This window comes from Eriocheir sinensis, chromosome 25, assembly GCF_024679095.1.
Source record: "Eriocheir sinensis breed Jianghai 21 chromosome 25, ASM2467909v1, whole genome shotgun sequence".
NCBI classification, from domain to species: Eukaryota; Metazoa; Arthropoda; class Malacostraca; order Decapoda; family Varunidae; genus Eriocheir; species Eriocheir sinensis.
This window is the reverse complement of record NC_066533.1, coordinates 870,050-895,748: the sequence shown is the minus strand read 5'-3', so window position 1 is coordinate 895,748 and position 25,699 is coordinate 870,050. Positions and strand designations below refer to the sequence as shown.

At 44.8% G+C, this 25,699-nt stretch overlaps 1 protein-coding gene across 1 annotated transcript in view; it reads left to right on the top strand.

Moving 5' to 3' along the window:
* The window catches only part of LOC127003612 (uncharacterized), a 30,162-nt gene extending 4,962 nt beyond the window's left edge, over positions 1-25,200 (top strand). Inside the window, exons 3-4 of the mRNA XM_050870518.1 lie at positions 21,404-21,493; positions 24,034-25,200. Of these exons, the coding sequence (XP_050726475.1) occupies positions 21,404-21,493; positions 24,034-24,323 (380 nt within the window). The 3' untranslated portion in view covers positions 24,324-25,200. The remainder of the gene's footprint in view (positions 1-21,403; positions 21,494-24,033) is intronic.
* The last annotated feature ends 499 nt before the right edge of the window (positions 25,201-25,699 follow it).

Sequence of the window (25,699 nt, the reverse complement as noted above, 5' to 3'; positions counted from 1 at the left end):
TGGGCTGGAAATTTTGGGGATGAGAGTGACAAAGGAAGTTCTCCAGTCGCTAGGGCAAGTGTTTTGTTCAAGTGAAGCATTTATTGCGGAGCAAATGGGGGCGGCAAGTTCAGGGGCAAATTCCTTATAGATTTTGATTGGGAGGTCAGTGGGCGTGGTAGATCTGTGCGTCCTTAATTTCTTTAATTTATTGAAAACGTCAACCTCCTGGACGGAGGGGGGTCGGGAGGGGGATGATAGGTATGTGGGGAGGGCGGTGAGATCAAGTTTTGGGAGGCTTTGACAGATACCCGCGAAATGGGTATTTATCTCCTCGGCCGCTCGGTCAGGTGATAAATGTGAAGTGCAGGGGAAGGAGGGTGAGTGTTTGCCGAGTCCACAAAGAGACCTGACCTTGTGATACCACTGTCTGTTGTTGGCCTGTTTAAGATGGTGTATTTTTTCAGGATAATAGTTTGCTCTGGCGGTTCTGATCTCCTGATGACTCTGTTCCTGAGCAGTCTCTAGCTGGCAGGGTCTGTGTTGTGGGCCCTGTTTCTCTGCGAGAGGAGCCTCTTGACGGTGGGGTTGATCCAGGGGGCGTCAGATGGATGGACTGGGAACGTCTTGATGGGGAGGAAGGTGTGGTAGGCGCTGGTAATAGTGTGCTGGTATTGCTCCCATTTGTGGTTGACGTCTGGCTCATTTGTCACTTCAGTCCAGGGGTGTTGCGTAATCCACTGCGAACCGTCTGAATGCCGAGTCAGTCAGGGGCCTGAATGACCTGGCGGAGGATGACTGAGGCAGTGAGGTGGTGTGAACCGGTTCCCACAGGACTGACAGGTGGCCGCTGCGTCCCATGGGGGGGAGAGGCTGGGGGGGTGAGTACTGCTGGCTCAGGTCGGTCATGATGAGGTCGAGAGTAGCTTGTAGGTGGGTGGGGAAATTAACGACCTGAGTGAGATTCAGTTGGTCCATCGTGTCGTTGACGTCTAGGCGGTTAAAATCCCCACAGATGACCAACTTGGCAGAGGGGAATCTCACTCGAAGAGCGTCAGCTATGTCGATGATGTGGTCAACCAGCAGCTGTGCAGTGGGCGCGCGGGGGGTGTGGTATGCCGCACAGTAGATGATGGAGACAGTGTGGCGAGGATGGCGGACAGGTGTGACCCTCACCCACAGGGCCTCCACTCCCTCGGGGGTGTCGACCTGATGGTGTGAAGGAGTGAGGTCGGAGCGGCAGTACAGGGCCACTCCCCCTCCTCTTCTATTAGTCCTGAGATGATGAAATAGTCAGAGCTGGGCACTTCCGTACCTCTGTCCGCACCTCCGCTCCTCCGGACCTGCGGACCTTTAAACGAGGTGCGGAGGTCCGAAGTGCGGAAAGTTTTTCAAAAGTGCGGAAGTAACAGGTGCGGAACGGCAGTATTTTAAGTCCGTACCTCCGTACCTCCGCGCTCTGCAGTAATACTTCCGGTCGTTTACGCGGTCTGTGCTGCAGGGCATGTTTTCCCGCCACTTGAGTGACGTCACTCATTCAGATTTACGGCCCGGTGTTGCATGTGTACTGAGGTATGATAATTATGATGAGTGTAAAAGTAGTTACTTTACTTCAGGTGGTGGAGATTCTATGCGTTAAAATGACAATAATGATAACAAAAATAATGGTAATAATAATAATAATAATAATGATAATAATAATGCTGCTGCAGTATTGCCTTGTATTTCTTTTTTTTAAGGTACGGACTAGATTTTTCAGGCGCGCTTTAATAGTTTTGGGTACGGTACCGGAGGTGCGGTACCGGAACGAGTGAAAAAAATTTAGGCGCGGAAGTACAGGTACGGACTATATGTGTTTCGAGGTGCGGAGGAGCGGTACCGGACTACCCGATATCCAGTAACGCGCCCAGCTCTGGAAATAGTTCATAGTTATCGATGTTGCAGATCTCAGGAACTATTTGCCACGCCTCCGTGATGGCCATCACACCAGCACCAGTGGACCTGACCGTCACCATTAATTCCTCGATCTTGTTGCTGAGGGAGGTCACATTGGAGAGGAGTAAGGAGGGCAGTCTATACCACGCTCGCAGCACCTCAAAATGTTTGTACTCCTTCTCCGCCACTGGTTTGTTCTTACTCACTCTCGTAATGATGACAGGGATGTTTCTCGTCACTCGTCTGCCTCTCCTTCTGCTTCGATTGCAGAAGAGTTAGATGTTTTTCAGGCGTGTAATAACGTCCTTCGGAGGGTGGCCGCTCCCTCGCCCTAGTTTAAGCAAGTCACAAGGGCGGTAGCGATGGGTGGCTGGGGCGCACGTTATTCAACACTGGCAGCTGTAGCACGCACGTACACACGTATGTCACTCTTATATGTACAGGATGGTCACTGTTGCGTACGTACACTGTTCAACTTTAGCAGGTGTGGTCCTTGTTAGTGGAGTGATGAGGGCTTACAGCTACGGAAGGAGTGAAGTGGGGAACAGGGGCCAACAGACTGACCCCGGGCTGCTGCGAGAGCGCCGAGCCGTGTCTTGACCGTGTGAAGTCAGGGGCACGTGTGTGTGTGTGTGTGTGTGTGTGTGTGTGTGTGTGTGTGCTCTTCCTGTTTTATCTAACAGTGGTTCCCAACCTATTTGTCCTTGTGACCTTTAACAAAAATCTAGCAGCTCACGCAGCCCCTTGATATCAGCAGCCTGTTTTACATTTAACACAACAATCTTAAAACATACCGACCCTGACATGCCCCTGAAAGATACCCCTAATGTTCCCTCTCGCACTCACCAGTAGAAGCATACAGCACCAGCAGAATTAAAACGGAAAACTACCTCGAAACGATAGGCATAAAAATTATTTCCCCAAGCCGCTTCTAGCAAGGGTTCGCGACCCCCCGAAAATCCTCCGCGACCCCCGGTCGGGAACCCCTGATATAAAATATGTTAGGGACAGTTTTTATGTATACTAGTGTTAAATGCCATAATTCATAATTCTCTGAAGACATGAAACTCAACAACAATAACACACACACAGATAATGATGAAGGAGGCGTGGCCGGAGAGAGAGAGAGAGAGAGAGAGAGAGAGAGAGAGAGAGAGAGAGAGAGAGAGAGAGAGAGAGAGAGAGAGAGAGAGAGAGAGAGAGAGAGAGAGAGAGAGAGAGAGAGAAGAGAGAGAATTACATAGAATTACATAGATAACCAGACCACACAGGCCCTAAGGCCCAAACTAGGTGTCTGTCCTAAACCTAAGTGACAGTTGTTATGCGGCCACCATGACGTTGAAACTGACCTAGTGAACATTGAGATGGAGGAGATGGCGGTCAAGATTATTTTTAAATGATGCAATCGAGTTACACTGATGGTGGTAATCTGTTCCAATCTCGAACGACAGCATTAGTGAAGAAGAATTTTGTGCAATCTGAATGAACTTGTCTACATTTGAGTTTAGCGCCATTATTTCTCGTTCGCGTCGAATCATCCATCACAAACAGCTTGGTCGGATCCACGTTGGTAAAACCGTTAAGTATTTTAAAGTACTCGATCAGTTTTCCTCTTAGGTGGCGTTTTTCAAGAGAAAACAGGTTTAGATGTGACAGCTTTTCCTCGTAGGGTTTGTTTCGTAATGAAGGAATCATTTTGGTTGCTCTACGCTGAACACCTAATTTAACAATGTCTTTCGCATGGTGGGGAGACTAAAACTGCACGGCATACTCCAATAAGGTCTGACGAAACTATTATACAAAGGTAGTACAACATCTTTATTCTTGAATTAAAAAAATTATCTTAATCAAACCCATCATCCTGTTTGCTTTTTTTTATGGACTCGTTGCACTGCTGGGAAAACTTGAGGTTAGACGCGATTGTGACGCAAAGATCTTTGACCGAGTGAACGCTTTTAATTTTAACGCCGCACATTTCATAATCCTTCTTTATATTTTGAGATCCAACCTGCAGAATCTGGCACTTGTTTTTTTTTTTTTTTTTTTTTACAACAAAGGAGGCAGCTCAAGGGCACAAAAAAATAAAACAATAATAAAAAAAAAGCCCGCTACTCGCTGCTCCTAAAGTAAAACAAAAGAGGTGGCCGAAAGGAAGATCAAATACAGGAGGGGAGGTGTCCTGATACCCTCCTCTTGAAAGAGTTCAAGTCGTAGGCAGGAGGAAATACAGATGAAGGAAGATTGTTCCAGAGTTTACCAGCGTTTTTTTTTTTTTTTTTTTTTTTACAGCAAAGGAGACAGCTCAAGGGCACAAAAAAGTAAACATTAATAAAAAAAAAGCCCGCTACTCGCTGCTCCTAAAAAGAATCCAAAGAGGTGGCCGAAAGATAAGTCAGTTTCGGGAGGAGAGGTGTCCTGATACCCTCCTCTTGAAAGAGTTCAAGTCGTAGGCAGGAGGAAATACAGATGAAGGAAGATTGTTCCAGAGTTTACCAGCGTGAGGGATGAAAGAGTGAAGATGCTGGTTAACTCTTGCATAATGGGTTTGGACAGTATAGGGATGAGCATGAGTAGAAAGTCGAGTGCAGCAGGGCCAAGGAGGGGGAGGCATGCAGTTAGCAAGTTCAGAAGAGCAGTCAGCGTGGAAATATCGATAGAAGATAGAAAGAGAGGCAACATTGCGGCGGAATTTAAGAGGTAGAAGACTATCAGTATGAGGAGGAGAGCTGATGAGACGAAGAGCCTTTGCCTCACTCTGTCCAGAAGAGCTGTGTGAGGAGCCCCCCACACATGAGATGCATACTCCATACGAGGGCGGACAAGGCCCCTGTATATGGACAGCAACTGTGCAGGGGAGAAGAACTGGCGGAGACGGTACAGAACGCCCAGCCTCGAGGAAGCTGATTTAGTAAGAGATGAGATATGAAGTTTCCAGTTGAGATTTTGATTTAAGGATAGACCGAGGATGTTTAGTGTTGAGGAAGGTGATAGGTGGGTGTTGTCGAAGAATAGGGGATAGTTGTTTGGGAAGAAAGAGTGAAGATGCTGGTTAACTCTTGCATAAGGGGTTTGGACAGTATAGGGATGAGCATGAGTAGAAAGTCGAGTGCAGCGGGGCCACGGGAGGGGGGGAGGCATGCAGTTAGCAAGTTCAGAAGAGCAGTCAGCGTGGAAATATCGATAGAAGATAGAAAGAGAGGCAACATTGCGGCGGAATTTAAGAGGTAGAAGACTATCAGTATGAGGAGGAGAGCTGATGAGACGAAGAGCCTTAGCCTCCACTCTGTCCAGAAGAGCTGTGTGAGTGGAGCCCCCCCACACATGAGATGCATACTCCATACGAGGGCGGACAAGGCCCCTGTATGTGGACAGCAACTGTGCAGGGGAGAAGAACTGGCGGAGACGGTACAGAACGCCCAGCCTCGAGGAAGCTGATTTAGTAAGAGATGAGATATGAAGTTTCCAGTTGAGATTTTGAGTTAAGGATAGACCGAGGATGTTTAGTGTTGAGGAAGGTGATAGCTGGGTGTTGTCAAAGAATAGGGGATAGTTGTTTGGAAGATTGTGTCGAGTGGATAGGTGGAGAAACTGTGTTTTTGAGGCGTTGAAGGACACCAGGTTCTTCTTGCCCCAATCGGAAATAAAAGTAAGGTCTGAGGCTAAGCGTTCTGCAGCCTCCAGCCTTGAGTCGTTAAGTTCCTGAAGGGTGGGTCTTCTATTAAAAGAAGTTGAGTAATGCAGAGTGGAATCATCGGCGTAGGAATGGATAGGACAGTTCGTTTTGGAAAGAAGATCATCAATGAACAACAGAAAAAGAGTGGGAGATAGGACAGAACCCTGTGGGACACCACTGTTAATAGATTTAGGGGAAGAACAGTGACCGTCTACCACGGCAGAAATAGAACGGTCAGAAAGGAAACTGGAGATATAGGTACAGAGAGAAGGATAGAAACCGTAGGAGGGTAGTTTAGAAAGCAAAGATTTGTGCCAGACCCTATCAAAAGCTTTTGATATGTCCAGCGCAATAGCAAAAGTTTCACCGAAACGGCTAAGAGAGGATGACCAAGAGTCAGTTAAGAAGGCTAGGAGATCACCAGTAGAACGCCCCTTGTTTATATTAAAAGGCATTTCCCATTTTACTGACCAATCTGATATATTACGCAAATCTTCTTGTAGGCTCCGCCTGTCACATTTTGTAAGTACCGCATTGCCGATTTTCGTGTCGCCCGCAAATTTACTAATGAAGTTATTGAGACCAAGGTCAATGTCGTTGATGTAAATGACGAAGAGAACGGGTCCCAGGACAGAGCCTTGTGGGACACCACGAGTGACTGGCATCCACTCAGAGGTCACTCCATTTATTACAACTCTATGCTTTCTATTGCTTAGCCAGTGCTTGATCCATTCGTGAAGCTTACCCCCAATGAATATTTCCTTGATTTTATGAAGCAACTTGTAGTGTGGAACTTTATCAAACGCCTTCTGGAAGTCCAAATAAATAATATCAATTGATGTAGAAACACCATAGACTGCAAGAAGCTCGTTATAGAACGTTAATAGATTCGATAAACAAAATCTGTTGTTACGGAAACCATGCTGCGAGTCCAGGATTAGCGAATTCCACTCTAGGTAGTTAACTACTTTATCTCGAATAATTGTCTCAAATAATTTACCAATAATTGAAGTTAAGCTGATTGGCCTGTAATTATCCGGTAATTTTCGGTCGCCTTTTTTTTAAAATGGGTGTTACGTTAGCCATTTTCCAATCACTAGGAACGATACCATGGTGCAAAGACATATTAAACAGCATTGGTAAAGGTCTGAGTATCTCTGTTGATATTTCTTTAAGTAATTTTGGATATATTTTATCGGGTCCTGGACTTTTGTTACTTTTAAGTGACTGCAGCGCTTTGAGAGCCTCATCTGACTGATTTCAAAGTCAGGGAGGGAATGACTGGGATTTTCAATAGTGTTAGGAGCAGCAGCAGTATCGGTAGAATTATTAGTAAAAACCGAGGCGAAATAAGAATTTAACGTGTTCGCTATGCGTTGGCTGTCTGTCACGATATTGCCCGAATTATCAGTTAATGGGCCAATCCCACTTCGAATCTCTTTTTTGTTGTTTACATAGCTAAAAAAACTTTTAGGATCTGACTTGCAATTTACTGCAATGTTTACTTCGTACCTCCGTTTCGCCTGTTTGATTAAACTTTTGACTTGTCGTCTTGCTTCGTAGTGCCGTGTACTATTTTCGGTAGAGTTATCGGTTTCCTTTTGCCTATAATAACAAGTTCCTCTTTTGGAGAGCAAGTTTGATTTCATTATTAAACCACGGAGGATTTTTAACTTTTCGATGCTTTTCACAAGATTGCACGGATTTATTTTGTTCAGTTAGTAATCGAGCTTTAAAGTCTTGCCAATATTCTTCGAAGTCGATGTTGGATACTAATTGAAAGTTCGTTAATGACTGTCTTATTCTTTCAAAATCCGCTCTTTTGAAATTGGGAACCAATATCTTATTGTCTATAATCCTTGTTTGAGCTTTTATGTCGAGACGCACCAGTCTATGATCGCATGATCCAAGGTGTTCGCCAACGCTAACATTGTCAACTAAGTTCTCTTGGGTTACTAATACAAGATCAAGAATATTATTATCGCGCGTTGGTTCACTAACCATTTGGCTAAGGCAGTTATTTTCAACGAAGTCTAGCATCCTGTGCCATTCCCCCTCGGATCCCGTGAGTGTCTGCCAGTCTATATGCGGTAGATTAAAATCGCCCAAAATCAATGCATCACTGTTTCGGAGTGTTCTTTGCAAAACGTTATACATTATTTCATCATCCTCACGTGATTGTCCTGGAGGCCTATAAGTGACGGATATGTTGATTTTAAATTGATCGGTATTTGTAATCACGCTCACGTGTTCTACATTACTGTCCTTTGGTGTTTTATCAACGGGCTGTAAGCTACTTTTGACTCTACGATTAACTTGGTCTTTATTGAAAAATATAAAGTTATCTATATTATATTAAAAAAAAAAATTCATTATTAGTGGTGTCAATAACTGTATCAGTTACGGCAATTACATCAAAGTCCTCAGTTTTAGTTAAGCACTGCAATTCATCGATCTTATTACTTAAGCTTCGAGCGTTAAGGTTACGAACCCTTAAATTGTCTTTTTTTATAACTCGAGAAATGGAGTTGTTAGTTGTTTTACGATTTACTGAGAGAGAGAGAGGCAGGCAAAAGTACGCGTGGCTTTGCGGAAGGCAAGCCTTATAAATCACCCGTTCGTTCCCATCACAGCCAAGCTGATAAAGCCTAAAAATGGAATACTGAGGAGTTTAGAGGTGACCACGCCCTCTAGCTCTCTCCTTGACCCTCATTCCGTAACCCTTGCCCTTCCAGTGCACACAAAGGGAAGACAGAGTGGTTAGGGCGAGAAGGCATGCATCAAGGAGGAGTAGGAGGAAGAGTCAGTATTCCTTTAAAAGATGGCGTAACACAAACATCAATGATCAAATCGTTCAAATCGGTCTTCAGAAGAGGATGATAATACTGAAAAGATTAAGAATGATTTATATCCTGTAAGAAGTCACTCCATATGGGAGGCTTAAAAAAGGAATTTAGGAAATGAAGGTAATATTGCTGGAGGAGATAGGAAGACACCTACCGAAACGGGCGCAAGCCACTCCCGGTGAGTATATATGGAAAGTGAGGAGGGTGCTGAAGCCCTCCAAAGACCCTTCCCATGTCCTCACTAACCGTGTCCCTATTGTCTCACCAACACCAGAGAGTAGTTCAGCATGCTCTCTAAAGACAGATCCTCTCTCTATCCACACAACACTACATTCACACAACATACACACCTTTTCCCAAAATTCAAAATTCAAAATGGCGCACTTACACCCTGCCTCGGAGTCCCCGCCTGGGGTCTTGATAACTTCTCGAACCTCTTTTTTATCAATCTCTGCAACATTCGCGGTCTTCGTTCTAATTTCCATTCTGTGGAACACCATCTCTCCTTTAAACCTCACTTTCTCTTCCTTACCGAAACACAGGTCTCTGAGGCTACTAGGAGCAATCTCTACTCTGTTCCCTCCTACTGTCTCTATCCTAAATTTCAATCCAAAACTGAATGTTGCGTCTACGTGCGCAACGACATCACTTGCTCTCGTGCCCACGACCTTGACTCTTCAGAATTTTCCACCATCTGGCTAAGACTTCATTGTCATTCTATTACTAAATACATCTGTGCTGTGTATCTCTCACCTAACTCTACTAACTATGTTAAATTCTTTGACTAATTGAACTCTAAAGTGGAGCATATCTTGACCCACTCTCCCTTCGCTGAAATTTCCATCTTGGGAGATTTCAATGTTCACCACCAGCTTTGGCTTTCATCCTCTCTCACTGATCAGCCTGGTGAACAAGCCTACAACTTTGCTCTCCTCATCGACCTAGAGCAGTTGGTTCAGCACCAAATCCCGACCGCCTTGGAGACCGGCCCAACATAGTAGACCTCTTAATTACCTCTAACTCTTCAGTTTACTCTGTCAAACTGTTCTCTCCATTGGGCTCCTCCGATCACAACCTTATATCTGTATCCTGTCCTATCGCTCCTGTATATCCTCTGGATTCACCGAAGAGGCGATGCTTCTGGCATTTTGCTTCAGCTCGGTGGAACGACCTGAGGATGTACTTTCCGATTTCCCGTAGAAAGATTACTGCTTCCAGGATAGAGACCCCTCTGTGTGTGCCCAGCGCATTACAGAGGTGATTGTCTCTGGAATGGAGACATTCATTCCAAGTACTTTCCCTACTCCTTATGCTAAAAAGCCTTGGTTTAATCATGCTTGTTCTCGTCCTGTCAAAGATAGAGAAGCAGCTCACAAATGGTACCAGAGCCTTCACACTCCTGCTAACCATGATCTTTATATTTCAGACTTGAATTGTGCCAAATCTATTCTTCGACTTACCAAAACATATTTCATAAATAGAAAATATCAAAACCTTGCTTTTTCTAATTCTTCCCGTGACTTCTGACACCTAGCCAAAAATATCTTCTACAATTTCACTCTTCACCTTTTCCTCCTCTCCTTAACCCAGACGGCAGCACCGCCGTCTCATCTATCTCTAAGGCTGAACTCTTCTATCTTAACTTTCTGTAACAACTCCACTCTGGACGATTCTGGGCATATTCCTCCTACTCATCCCCCCTCTGACTCCTTTATGCCTGTTATTAAGATTCTTCAGAGTGATGTTTTCAATGGCCTCTCTGGCCTCAACTTTCAGAAGGCTTATGGACATGATGTAGTGCCTCCTATTGTACTTAAAAACTGCGCCTCCGTGCTGATACCCTGCATGGTCAAACTCTTTCGCCTCTGCCTGTCAACATCTACCTTTCATTCCTGCCTTCATACAGCCTGTGCCTAAAAAGAGTGACCGATCCAATTCCTCAAACTACCGCCCTATAGCTTTACTTTCCTGCCTATCTAAAGCTTTTGAATCAATCCTTAACCGGAAGATTGAAAAGCACCTATCCACTTCTTACCATCTATCTGATCGCCAGTATCGGTTCCGCAAGGGGCGTTCTACTGGCGATCTTCTTCAATCTCTTAACTGACTCTTGGTCATCGCCTTTTAGCCGTTTCGGTGAAACTTTCTCAGTTTCGCTAGACATATCAAAAGCTTTCGATAGAGACTGGCACAAGTCTTTGCTTTCTAAACTGCCCTCTTTCGTATTCTATCCCTCTCTCTGTTCCTCTATCTCCAGTTTCCTTTCCGGCCGTTCTATCTCGGCTGTGGTAGACTGTCACTGCTCTTCCCCTAAACCTAAACCAATCAACAGTGGTGTTCCACAGGGCTCTGTCCTATCACCCACTCTCTTCCTGTTATTCATCAATGATCTTCTTTCCATAACAAGCTGTCCTATCCATTCATACACTGATGATTCCACTCTGCATTATTCAACTTCTTTCAACAGAAGACCCTCTCAACAGAAATTACAAGACTGCAGATTGGAGGCTGCAGAACGCTTAACCTCAGACCTTGCTATCGTTTTCGACTGGGGTAAAAGGAACCTTGTGTCCTACAATGCCTCAAAAACCCAGTTTCTCAACCTATCAACTCGACACAATCTTCCAAACACATATCCCCTATTCTTCGACAACACTCAGTTGTCACCTTCTTCTACACTAAATATCCTCCGTCTATCCGCAACTCAAAATCTCAACTGGAAACTTCGTATCTCCTCTCTTACTAAATCAGCTTCCTCGAGGTTGGGCGTTCTGTATCGTCTCCGCCAGTTCTTCTCCTCCCTTGAACACCACTGTTGATAGGTTTAAGTGAAGAACAGTAACCGTCTAACACAGCAGAGATAGAACGGCCGAAAAGGAAACTAGAGATAAAGAAACAGAGAGAAGGATAGAATTCGAAATAGGGCAGTTTAGAAACCAAAGACTTGCGCCAGACTCTATCGAAGGCTTTCGATATGTCTAGCGCAACTGATAAAGTTTCACCGAAACGGTTAAAGGCGGACATACACTATACGATGCGGCCTGTCCGGCGGCCGAAAGTGGGCGGAGCCTCGTCGGCCGGATGAAGTACACACACTATGAGGCGGCCTTACAGAACACCGGGCGGCGGCCGTCACTCTGAGCCCCACCGCCGCAGCGACAACAGCAACACAGTTTATGTTTTATGTTCCACAAACATGGATGGCACTTGTACAGATCAATAAAACAGATCCAAAAGTCCCTATTTATCCAGACGTTAGACATCGTGCAGCGTAAATAATGTGTACACCATGGGTGTCAGCGTCGCTCTGAGATAATACCCGCCTCAAGGCCGTGCAGCAAGGTGACACACACTGTGAGGCGGAGTGCCGCGCCGGATGGAATTTCAAACATAAACAGAAGGCCATCCGGCCGTGTCGTGAGGCCGCGCCGCACAAATTACACCCACACACACTGCCTTAAGGCCTCTAACTCCGCCCACTTTCCGGCCGCCAGACATGCCGCATTATATAGTGTGTGTCCGCCTTAAGAGAGAAACATTTAAGAGAGTAAGTAGATCGCCAGTAAAACGCCCTTTGCGGAACCCATACTGGCGATCAGATAAAAGGTCAGAAGTGGAAAGGTGCTTTTGAATCTTCCGGTTAAGGATTGGTTCAAAAGCTGTAGATAGACAGGAATTAAAACTATAGGGCGGTAGTTTGAAAGATTGGAACGGTCACCCTTCTTAGGCACAGGCTATATGAAGGCGTATTTCCAGCTGGAAGCTGGTAGATGTTGACAGGCAGAGGCGAAAGAGTTTGACCAGGCAGGGTGTCAGCACGGAAGCACAGTTTTTAATGACATTAGGAGGCACTCCATCAGGTCCATTAGCCTTCTGAGAGCTGAGCCCAGAGAGGGCATAGAAAACATCATTCCTAAGAATCTTAATAACAGGCATAAAGGAGTCAGCGGTGGGATGAGTAGGAGGAATATGCCCAGAATCGTCCAGAGTGGAGTTGTTACAGAAAGCTTGAGCGAAGAGTCCAGCCTTGAGACGGCGGTGCTGCCGTCAGGGTTAAGAAGAGGAGGGAAAAAATAGGAAGTGAAGTTGGAGAAGATATTTTTGGCTAGGTGCCAAAAGTCTTTGGAAGAATTAGAGAAAGCAAGGTTTTGACATTTACTATGGCTGAATGAGCTTTTGGTAAGTCGAAGAATAGATTTGGCACGACTCCAGGCGGAAATGTAAAGATCATGGTTAGCGGGAGTTCGAAGGCTCTGGTACCTTTTGTAAGCTGTCTCTCTATCTTTGACAGCACGAGAACAAGCGTGATTAAACCAAGGCTTTTTAGCATGAGAAATAAATAAAGTACCTGGAATGTATGCCTCCGTTCCAGAGACAATCACCTCTGTGATGCGCTGGGCACACACAGAGGGGTCTCTCTCTCCTGGAAGCAGTAATCATTACACGGAAAATCGGAAGAGTACATCCTCAGATCGTTCCACCGAGCTGAAGTAAAATGCCAGAAGCATCGCCTCTTCGGTGGGTCCAGAGGCTATACAGAAGCGATAGGACAGGATACAGATATAATATTGTGATCGGAGGAGCCCAACGGAGATAATAGTTTGACAGAGTTAGCAGAAAGGTTAGACGTAAGGAAGACGTTTAGTATGTTGGGCCGGTCTTCAGGAATACAGAGTGCTGAACCAGCTGCTCTAGATCATTGATGAGAGCAAAGTTGTGCACATACATATATATATATATATATATATATATATATATATATATAAACACACACACGGTATCTGGGCACACTATTATATATATATATATATATATATATATATATATATCTATATATATATATATATAGATATATATATATATATATATATATATATATAGATACTCGTATATATATATATATATATATATATATATATATATATATATATATATATATATATATATATATATATATATATATATATATACATATATATATATATATATATATATATATATATATATATATATATATATATATATATATGTATATATATAAATATATATATATATAATGGTTTATCCGAGGTGCAAGGTTTGCTGTTTATACATACAGCCTTGTTTGGGTATTGGGAGAAGCAATACGGCTACCCTCTGACTGGGAAGGTAGCCTACCCCATCCTCACCTTCACGTGGTGCGCACCGTTACTATACCCTGCGGGGTAGAACCAACGGGGGGTGGGGGGGGGGGCAGTGACCGTCAGCTGCTTTGTTTTAATCCATTTAGACTGGACAAGGAGCAAGTCTCCATAACTTTACATTGGACTGACCACCCATTGGTGGCCTCTAATACTTTTATCGAGTCTTTAGAGGCAGGAGCGATGGCGTGAGGGCGGCAGAAGAGAAAGGAATGTACGAGACTGGTGTCTATAAATGTAAATGGGGTAGGTGATGAGGAAAAGAGGAGAGTGATGATTGAAAAATTTGTAAATGGTAGAGTGGATGTGTTAGGAGTGAGTGAAACACATATTCGAGGAACTGGTGTGATTGATGGCAGAGAGGGTACGTGGGAGGGTGTACTTGGGGGGGTTGTTTGGACGGGGATAGATGAGAAGTATAGAGGCAGGGGTAAGGAAGAATGTGCTATTGTGATGACTGAAAGAGTGTGGAATGGTGTGGCTGATTATGGTTGGAAGGGATCAAGAATTGTGTGGGTGAAAGGAAAAGTAGGTTTAGAAAAGAAGTTATGGATGAGAATAGAAAGATGTTGAAAGTCAGGAAGCTGTGAATGAGAGATTGAGATAATATTTCAAAAACAATGAATTTTGAGGATGAACGTCCAGCAGCTGTAACAGCAGCAGTTTTGAGTAGAGGTAGAGGAGGAGTATATAAACCTCCTCCGCCACCTCCGCCACCACCTCAGCCACCTCCTCCTCTCTCCCTTCCCATTCGACGTCATCCCCCTCCTCTCTCTCATTCTCCCACTCATCGTCCTCCTCCTCCTCCTCCTCCTCCCCTGTTGCCGCCCCTTCCTCTCCTCCTGTAGCGCCTTCCCTTCCGTCTACCGACACAATTTCTATGAGGAAAGTCCTGTTGGTTGGTGACAGTCAAGTCAGGTTCATTGACAGGTACTTTTGTACAAGGGATAAGGACAATAGGCTGCGAGTGTGCTTTCCCGGGGCAGGCATACAGCACGTATCTGACAGGATGGAGGAAATTTTAGCAGGGGAGGTAATGACATCGATAGAGTGGGTAGCGAAGAGATGTTTCGGCGCTTCAGGGAATCGTTTGCTAAAGTGAGAGACTTCGGAGGGGTGCCGGCCGTTTGTGGTGTTTTCCCGAGGAGGGGGATAGGTGAGGGATGGCTTTCCAGAGCCTTAGCAGTAAACAGCAGGCTGGCGGCCCACTGTATGCGAAATGGTTGGCTTTTCCTTGATAATTAGGACTTCTTCTACAATAAAGGCACCTTGTGTGCCAATGATGGCGTGCACCTGTCATTCCAGGGGGTGGAGGTTCTCGCAGACTCTCTCGAGTGATCACTTAGCACCCTACAGGATTTTTTTAGAGTAGGCGAGGGGGGAAGGCCTGTCATCAGTGGCTATGCATCGCAGACTGGGACTAGGGGGCGCAGGAGTGATCGAAAGGATATAAGAAAGGATGGGCTAATGGCTTATTACACCAACAGTAGGAGTCTCAGGAACAAGATAGATCTACTGAGGGGGAAAGCATGTGTCGAGAAATTCGACATTATAGCTATCACGGAAACGTGGGTGGATACTGCAAACAAAAACTTCATGTCGGAGTATGAAATGGATGGTTATCAGATGTTTCACAAAGATAGAAAGGGAAGAAGGGGAGGGGGGGGAGGGCGGCACTTTATGTTAAAGACACACTTAAATGTTCCGCTAACAACTCTGTTCAAACAAATGGCGACTCAGAATCAGTTTGGGTGGACGTCCACAAAGGGAAAGACAAACTAATTCTAGGGGTTCTTTACAGGTCACCCAACCTTAACAGGCAGGACACTGATATATTACTGCAAGAGTCAGGTAGGGCGAGCAGGAGCAAAAATGTCTGCATAATGGGGGATTTTAACTATAGGAATATAGACTGGGAAGGCGTGGCGGGTGATCTAGAATCTGAGGGATTTCTGAAAGTAATACAAGATAATTTTCTCAAGCAGACAGCAACTGAGCCCACCAGGGGTAACAACATTCTAGACTTGGTCTTAACTAACACCGAGAATATGATCAGCGAGCTAGATGTTGGGGGAGAATTAGGTGGCAGTGATCACAAGGAAATTAGGTTTAAATTAGACTGGGCGGTGACCCATGAACTCAACCCTGCGTTGGTGCCTGACATTAGAAGAGCTCATTATGAGGGGCTCAGAAGACACCTTGAGGAGGTAAATTGGGGAACCCTAAGGCTGGATGAGGGCCAGATCTCAGGGCTGGAACCGGAAAGACAGGGGAACCATGTAGAAATGACCTACAATAATTTAGTTAGAGTAATTGCAGCGGGTCAGAGACAGCATATCCCTTACCAAGCACGTAGGAAGGAAAATAACGACCCCAAATGGATGACCCGCAGACACAAACATGAGATTGGTTTGAAGAGAGGAATTTATAGGAAAATAAAGAACGGAGAAATCCACCTCAGGGGTAGGTATGTTGAGCTAGCCAGGTCGGTGAAGGAGAACACCCGCCTAGCAAAAATAAACTATGACATTAGGGTTGCCAACGAGGCCAAGAGCGATCCCAAGGGGTTCTTCAAATTGTACAGAACGAAAACAAGGGATAGAATTGGACCGTTGAAAAAAACCACGGGTGAGCTCGTTGAGAATGGAGGAGATATGAGTCAAATGATGAATGACCATTTCCTCTCAGTTTTCACGCAGGAAAATCTAACAACCATTCCGGAGAGAGTTCAAATATATGAGGGCGGAGAGAACACGTTGAGGGATGTGATCATCACTAAGCAAGTAGTCCAGGATGAGATTGGTGGGTTGAAGAAAAACAAATCGCCGGGCCCAGACGAAGTATTCCCAAGGGTTCTGAAAGAGTGTAAGGAGGTCCTTAGTGGCCCTCTTACCGATATCTTTAAGATGTCGGTAAATGTTGGGTATGTGCCCAATCAATGGAAAGTAGCTAATGTGACGCCCATTTTCAAAAAGGGAGACAAGTCAGCCACCTCAAATTATTGCCCAATTAGCTTAACATCAGTTGTAGGAAAGATGTTGGAGTCAATTATAGCCGGGAGCATTCGGGACCATCTAGAAAAGCATAATTTAATTCATGATGCACGGCATGGGTTCACAAAGGGTAGGTCTTGCCTTACTAACCTGTTGTCCTTCTACACTAAAGTAATCGAGGCGGTTGACCGAGATGAAAACTATGACATATTATATTTAGATTTTAGTAAAGCGTTCGACAAAGTCCCTCATCACCGGCTATTACTAAAATTACAGGCTCACGGCGTAGATGGTAAAATTTTGAACTGGATCAGGGCGTGGCTTAGTGGTAGGAAGCAGAGTGTGCAAATCAATGGTAATAAATCTGAATGGGGCAGTGTTACGAGTGGAGTCCCTCAAGGGTCGGTGCTGGGTCCACTGCTTTTTATTATTTACATCAATGACTTGGACACAGGAATTAGTAGTGATGTCAGTAAGTTCGCAGATGATACCAAGATCGGTAGAGTAATCCAATCAGACAGGGACGCTACCGTTCTCCAGGATGAGCTTGACAGACTATATGATTGGGCGGGGAAATGGCAGATGGAATTCAATGTCGGGAAGTGTAGCATTTTGAGTGTAGGTAGGAATAACCCCTCACACAATTACTCCTTAACCTTTTGGATGCGGATTTCCTACGAGAAAACATCACCAAGCTACAGGAATTGAACAAAAAGTGGCTGCTACAATTCAGTGGAGAAAAATGTAAAGTCATGCACCTTGGGAGGGGATAACCAGCACACCAATACCACATGGGAAACACTCCACTATCCACTACAGGGGCAGAGAAAGACCTTTTACCATGTGTTTCCAGGATACCAGTGAAGGCGAAATCCGTACCAGTCGCAGCGGATGTTAAATGACACTCCTCTAAGCAGGTCTGGGCGTGAGAGAGACTTAGGAGTCCTAGTGAGCGCTGACCTCCGTCCTAGGGCTCAATGGATTCAGGCTAAAAATCGGGCCAACAGAGTACTGGATTTCATCTCAAGGAGCGTAAGCAATAGGAGCGCTGAAGTCATCCTCAAACTTTACTTAGCACTAGTTAGACCTCATCTCGATTATGCAGTTCAGTTCTGGTCCCCCTACAATAGAATGGATATCAAGATGTTAGAATCTGTACAGAGGAGGATGACAAAGATGATTCAGGGGGTGAGAAACTTGCCTTATGAAGAAAGGCTGAAGCAGTTCAATCTACACTCGCTAGAAAGGCGAAGGTTGCTAGGAGACTTGATCGAAGTCTATAAATGGATGAAGGACTTTAATAAAGGGGATGTCAATAAGATTTTGAGAGTAAAAGAGCCAGGTAGGACGCGTGGCAATGGTTTTAAGTTAGACAAATTCAGATTCAACAAAGACATAGGCAAGAATTGGTTCACCAATAGCGTGGTGGACGAATGGAATAGGCTTGGGAGCCATGTTGTGGGTGCTAATACCATAGATACATTCAAGAAGAGGTTAGATAAAGCCATAGATGGTGAGGTAAGGTGGGGTTGAGCGTACAGGAGCTGCCTTGTATAGGCCAACCGGCCTCTTGCAGACTCCTTACCTTCTTATGTTCTTATAACTGTGAACAACATCTTTTTGCTACAAGTTGTACAATACCTTGTACCTTTCTGCGCCCTCGGATATAACGAATTTTTATATTTAACAACTCGGTGTTACCAAAATTACTGTGTTATTTACACTGCGTATTGTGGTGACAAGGAACACTGCCGACCTTCCTTTCTCTCTCTCTTTCTCTGTACACATAGACTGAAACTGTACTTTTGTGTATGAAAATCGATTTATCTTATATTCTTTCCTAGACTATTTTTGACTAGTGGCTTATATTACTACGGGACACTCTTGGTTCACTTCTTCTTCCTCCTCCTCCTGTTTCTTAGGCATTATATATAAGTGGATGAAGTCACAAGCACCTCAAATAAAGTTGCAAAAATGACAGTAAGAGAGAGAGAGAGAGAGAGAGAGAGAGAGAGAGAGAGAGAGAGAGAGAGAGAGAGAGAGAGAGAGAGAGAGAGAGAGAGAGAGATGAGGTCCATTTATTATTTTCTCAATACACAAAATATCACTAAACTACTTGACAGCATTACGAAACATAACTATAGATAACCTATACAGGATGCATCAAAGTTTTTACCTATTTAATATTCACCTGCAGGTTAATCTTGTTAATTGACCCTGACTACAAGACATGATACCACGCTGATAGGATAATAAATCACATCTAATACTTGAAAAATACGTTATTCAGTTCGTTTACACACACACACACACACACACACACACACTCCAAAAAATGGTTTAGGATTACTCCAGCGTGTTGTAAAGGAATCCCTCTCGTATCTGGACGTTCCGTATTCGGATACTAGGTCTTTGCAACATTACGTCCGTATCCGAATTTACTTATCCGTATCCGGATGTAAAGTTCCGAAATGACTGGTTAAGCCGGCCTACAAATCCAAAATAATCGGTTGGTCAGCTAGCCGGCCTCTTTACGCGTACAGGTAAAAGCCGATAACTCAGCAGCTAAGCAGAAATGGCCGTCCGCATCCTTACCGAACACTCTACACTATTTTCTTTTTGCAATCTTCATCTTCTTTAACAGCACTGTAATATATTGGTAGATTTTGTTGTTCATGCATTGTTTCCTAGTGTCTACTATAATAACTGTGAACAACCTCGTTTTGTTACAAGTCGTCCAATACTTTGTACCTTTCTGCGCCCTCGGATATAACGAACTTATATATTTAACAACTTGGTGTTTCCCAAATTCTTTTGTTATTTAGGCTGCGTATTGTCGTGACAAGCAACACTGCCGACCTTCCCTTCTCTCTCTGTTCCTCTGCACAAATAGAAAGATGCTGTGATTATGTGTCTAAAGAGACGATATTTCTTGCATTCTTCCCCTACCTATTTTTAGTCAGTAGCATAGTTTCCTCGGGACCCTTTGGTTCACTTCTCCCACTTCCTCTATCTCCTCTTCTTCCTCCTCTTCTTTCTGTTCCTTGGGTGTTATATATAGGTGGTCGGATGCCACAAACACCCACAGTAATGTTGCAGAAATGACGGTAAGAGAGAGAGAGAGAGAGAGAGAGAGAGAGAGTTCCATTTATTATCTTCTCAGTAATCAAAATGTTATTTAAGTACTTGACAGCATTACGAAACATAACTAGATAACCTATGCAGTTATATAGAACTTTTTTTTTCGCTGACAAGCAGTTACTGTCCCATTCTCCCACACACCTTTTCTGGTTTATTTTTAGGAACTTCTGCACTCTCCATAAAATCTTTTAGGGCAAATGCAAATACGTCCCGTATCCGGATACTAGGCCTTCGCTACATTACGTCCGTATCCAAATTTACTTACCCGTATCCGGAGGTTAAATTTCGAAGTGGCCGGTAGGGCCGCCCTACAAATCCAAAACGATCGGTTTTCCTACTTTACATGCACAGATAACCTTAACCTTTAAAACCCTGCAGCGCAGCTGAGCAAGCAATGTGTGGAACGCCAGCACTCCTCGGGCGAGCAGCCGGGTGGCCCTTCTACGGAGGCGAGGTGGACCCGTGGGGTTATCCTCGCTTAGGGCCACCCCTCCTTGGTCAAGTCGACCGGTCGGCTGTTCGCACGAGTCAGCTACGGGTGTCTGCTGGGCGCCTGCCCAGAGAGCCCGTGCCTCCGTCACTGCTCGCCGGCTTTTACCCGTGGCTGTGGCGGCGGCGGAGGCTTCTCCACACCCGCCGCACGCCAGCGGCGGGTTCCCCCATGCGACGGGCCGTCGCTAGACAAAGGCCCGTTCCCCCTTTTTAGGGGGTAAATCCTAAAAGAAGCTGAGCAAAAATGGAGGTCAGGCTCTTACCGAACACAGTACACTGTATATATATATATATATATATATATATATATATATATATATATATATATATATATATATATATATATATATATATATATATATATATATATATATGCAACCTTCATCATCTTCTGTACTCTGTTGATGTATTTTGCTGTTCATGCATTGTTTCCTAGTGTCTGCCGTTATGCTGGATATTCGTATGTGTGTTTTAATGTCTAAAAACTGCAGCCTAGAGACAAAGGAACATTGCCGAAAGTATGGGAGGGTTGCCATTCACTGTCCGTGTTATGTCGGAGGGGTCTGTCAGGACAATGTTCCGCATCCGGATTTCGTCCGTCTCCGGATGGTCCGATGGCTTTGTTATGTCGGATGTGAGAAGGATTACTGGATTATTATATTTGTGTTCTTTCTCTCTGCCAGTCTCTGCGTATATAGCCTACTTGCGTATATAGCCTACTTGTTTTGCCTGTCTGACTGCCTTTCTCTCTCTCTCTCTCTCTCTCTCTTCTACATATTCATCTTCCTTTCCCAGGCGTTGCATCCATTCGGCGCCTTACTATTGTTGGTGGCGCTCCTGTGCTCTCCGGCCGCCAATCAGGAGGCAGGGAGCGAAGGGGTGGACCATGACGCCAACAACGACACTACAGCAGCCAAGGAAAGGAAAGAAAACGCCGCCGCTGGTGCCAATGAAGAAACCCCAACTCCAGACAAACAAGAGACGGCTGTGGATAACGTATTTGAGAGGGCTGACAGCACTTTTCCTAGTGATGATACTGAGGATAAGGGTAAGTCGATTGAGAGAGAGAGAGAGAGAGAGAGAGAGAGAGAGAGAGAGAGAGAGAGAGAGAGAGAGAGAGAGAGTCACCAAATTATTATCATTTCTATTTAATTTTTCTTTCAGGCAAGTTTTTCATAAAGAATGCTCGCTCTTCCTCCACATGGACTTTCCTCTCCTCCTTCACCTCCACCGTGCCCTACACCTGCTACAGATGTGAGTATTTTCAGCATCATCAATATTGTTAATATTATCAATGCTATTATTATTATTATTGTATATTTACTTTTCTGCCCATGGCGCCGGTAGGCTTTCTTGGTGGGGTCTGCTGATCGGCCCTAGCCCGTTATGGTGCAGGTAAGTCTTAATAGTGGCGCCATCTTGCTTGGCTCATGCTGTCACCCGGAGCTCATCTTTGATCCTCTCTTAGTGAAAGAATCTAGAGTCCGGGTTGGCCTAAGACAACCAATGGGTAGTCTTAGGTCACTCGGCGGTGACTGAAAAATCCCAGCTTGTGGCGGTGGGCGGGACGGGAACCTGCGTCCTCCCGGACGCCACCGCCTCCCTGTCATTATTATTATAATCAATATTATTAATTTGTCATTAATATTATTATTATTAATTTTAGATGTAGTAGGAGTGTAACGTCCTCTATTTCACTTTCCCATTCATGCACACGACCTCTTCGTGTCACGAAACACGAAAGATTAAGCCAGACCCGGAAAGGATTTCCGACACCGGGGATCGAAACCGTGACCGGCTAGATGAGAAGCCTCTCCTTTTCCAGTCTGGCTAAAACTACAGTCACACTGAGTTTACGACCTGCTAACGACCACCCGCGACAGCAAAATGCTGCGATTCACATCTACCGCTCCCCGACCACATTGGTGGTAAAGTAGTCGTTCGACCGAACGGCTACCGGTGGTCTTTAGTGTCCGTCCTGTGTCCGTCCAGTGGGTGGGCGTACGGCGACCATGGTAAGATTCACACCTTGTCCTCACACCTGGAGTTAGGCCAAGACGCCCCCCATACGCCGACCGGTGACCGACAGGCAAGGACCAGTACGCGTCCTGTCGCAATGAGAACAGCGACCTCCCTTAACGACCTGCAGCTGACGTGTTACAGTAATATTATCACCCAGTTATATTACAAATTTTTCATTCTTAATTCTGTAAAATAAATTATATATGAAAAAATAGTTTCTTATAAAGGTAATGAAAGTATTTTGTGCTTCATTGCAGCAAAAGACGGATATTTGTGCCCTCCCCCGCCCCTATGTGCCACAGACATGCAAAAAATGCTCCAAACAATTTTGGTTTAACCTGTTATTAGTATGTATGTTACATTATATTCGTTATAATGCATTTCCATCACCCTGGACAGAGCAGAAGATGAAATTAACAGTTCTTTTTGAAATGGATAAAGGCCAATAGCTCCACAGACTCTCATTGTTACTGCTGTGCACTTCATGTCCTGCAGTAATTTATTTTGGTTAGGCAGAGGTGACCCATACACATTTGCCCGTGTGTTTGACCTGTGGAGTATGTTGAGTCGGGGCGGAGCTTGGACGGGCTGAGGGTCGTGGGACATCACTGCTCAGTAATGTACCTCATTTCCGGGCAAGGGTGGTTTGACCTACCACCGGTCGCCGCACAACTCGCCGTGTGGTGGAAGGCCGGACATCGACCACGGCCAATGACAGATGAAAAGTGGACGGCGAACATCAGCGACCTCCTACTATTTGACGTCAACCAGACGGCATCCGCTTGCCATCCGGTCGCCGTTCAACAGTTAATGGTCACCTGTCGGCCACCGATGGCAGTCCGCTTGCCGTCCAGGCCACCGGACGGCAACCTTTTTTACGACCGGCAGCGACCTGAGAGGTCGGCTGAAGGTTTTAGAGCAGCACCATAAACCTCCAGTCGACCTTTTCGGTCGCACGGCAGACGGAGACACATGACGATCGCACGCACGACCATGTGAGACCCTCCGCGACCTGCAGGTCCCTGGAGGTCGTCAGTAGGTCGTAAAGTCAGTGTGACTTGGCCTTCAGTGTGACTGGGCCTTAACTGAGTAGGTTTTGGGGGCTTTCCGCATCAGGCAAGTCACTACATTATTATTATTATTATTATTAGTAGTAGTAGTAGTAGTAGTAGTAGTAGTGGTAGTAGTAGTATTTGTTTCTTACTCTATTTATATGAATGATGATATTCGTATTTTCTCTTTCCCTCCCATTCCTTCCCTTACTTAACTTTCTTCTCTTATGACATGTACCACATCTCTCTGTCATTTCCTATTCTCCTATTCATTTTCCTATTCCTAGTCATATTCTCTCTATTCCTATTCTGTCTATGATGACATTTCTGTTTCCCTTCCCCTCTCATTCCCTCCCTTACTTATCTTTTTATCTCTAATCACATGTCTGTCTGCCCCATCTCTCTGTCTTTTCTTATTCTCTTCATGCAATCGAAGAAGGGTCTCTTTTTCTCCCTTTCTTTTTGTATATATATCCTTTTCTTTATATTTCCATGGTCACATTCCACTCCATTTCATCCTATTGTTCCCTCTTCCTGACGCGCCGATTTAAATAAACATGTTCCTGTCTCACATCTTTGTTTGTTTTCTTATTCTTTACGTCTACTTACATACCTAAAAACTTATCTGTCTTTAACATCCTCCAGTTATTGGCGACTGTTTACCTTAGCACATTTTTGTTTGTCGTCACCATACTCTCGTCTTATTCTCCCAACTACCAGCCAATGGTATGGCACTTACCGCTTGCACGGGTAGGAGGCTGAGACGCTCCCACAAGCTGGCCTCTGTCTGGGATGACAAAGACGGCTCCGAGCGCCTCCACGGCAGCATCCTCGAGGAGGACACTGAATCGCAGGCGGAGGAGAAGGCGGGCGACGGCAAGTTCTTCTTCAAGGTGTGGACCACCATCGGCACCACAGTCACCGTCACCACCTTCTCCACCAATCGTTCCGTCACTGTCTCTGTATCGGTGGCCTGTACTTTCCCCGGAGCTGTCATCAATCAGTGCTAGTAGATCTGTACCTGTGAACGTGTACGTGTGTGTGTGTGTGTGTGTGTTTTGTTAGTTGGTTGGTTATTCCTGGCACACACACACACACACACACACACATTTTGCGTTTTTCACGCACAAGTACACTTCATGTATTTCTTTTTTCCTTTGTTGTAATTTTTAAAGTCACATACCTGTTGGTGCTTATTCCTCCTGGACCTTGCTACTGCTGCTGATTTTACATCTACTACTACTGCTCGTTACTACAACTGCTGCTACTACTGCTACTACTACTACTACTACTACTACAACTACTGCTGCTACTACTACCACTACTACTACTACTACTACTACCACTACTACGAAACTAATGCAATTGTTTTTACTATTGCTACTGTTGTTTTGGTATTGTTGTTGTTACTGTTGTCACTGTGGGAGTTTTTTTCCTCTTCATAAAATGACAGACAAATAATATCAACCAATACACCATATATATATTACCAGCAAATACAACAACAGTACCAGCAATAAGTAAAAGAAAAAAAAACTATAATGCTAAGCGTAACGTTGTTTTTCAGCATTCCTTCCCTCCTTCCTTTCTTTCTCTTTCATTGTACTTTGACAGGTTCTTTGAATGCAATAAGGCCTCAATAACTGCCATATTTCTTCCCTCACTTCCTCTCCGACCTCTCGTTCTCTCGCGTGTCCTCTTTTCTTACTCTCTGGCATCCTTCCATTGCCGCGCTACATGGACATCTAGCAATGATGTGATGACACATATGATGATGATGATGACGATGATGATAACGATAACGACTGTATTTTTTTTGTTTATAATGTATTTATATAACTGACCCCTTGTAAATATATGTATTGTATTAAACGACTTCATTTTATACCAGCTGGCCTTCCCTGTAATAGTGTGTGTGTGTGTGTGTGTGTGTGTGTGTGTGTAATAATAATAGGTTTATTAATGTATGGCAGCCGTTAGGATGAAAATATACAAATTAAAAATACAATATACTAAGAGTAAATAGGCTACACTAGAGGGAGGGGGAGGGTGGGGGGTGTTTTGGGAGAGCTAAAAATAGAGACATAAGGGAGAGGGAGGGTGGTGTGAAGGGGGCTCTCAGAGGGTAGCGGCGAGGTGCTAATCTTCACCGCGGCCCTTTGGGTTTGACTGTCACTGGGCATTGTTTATCATCCGCACCATCGCGGGCACTGCGCTACGCTTGTAACGGTCGGTTCGCGGCGCTCTGAAGTGGTGCCTCAGAGAGAGCCTCGGGAGACTGGGGTGTCAGGCATTGTCGTAGGTGTGGGTAGTCAGGCCTAAAATCACCCTGAATGCCCCTTTTGAACCCTCTCAAGCTTCTGTTGTTTGGTCAGGGTAAGTGACG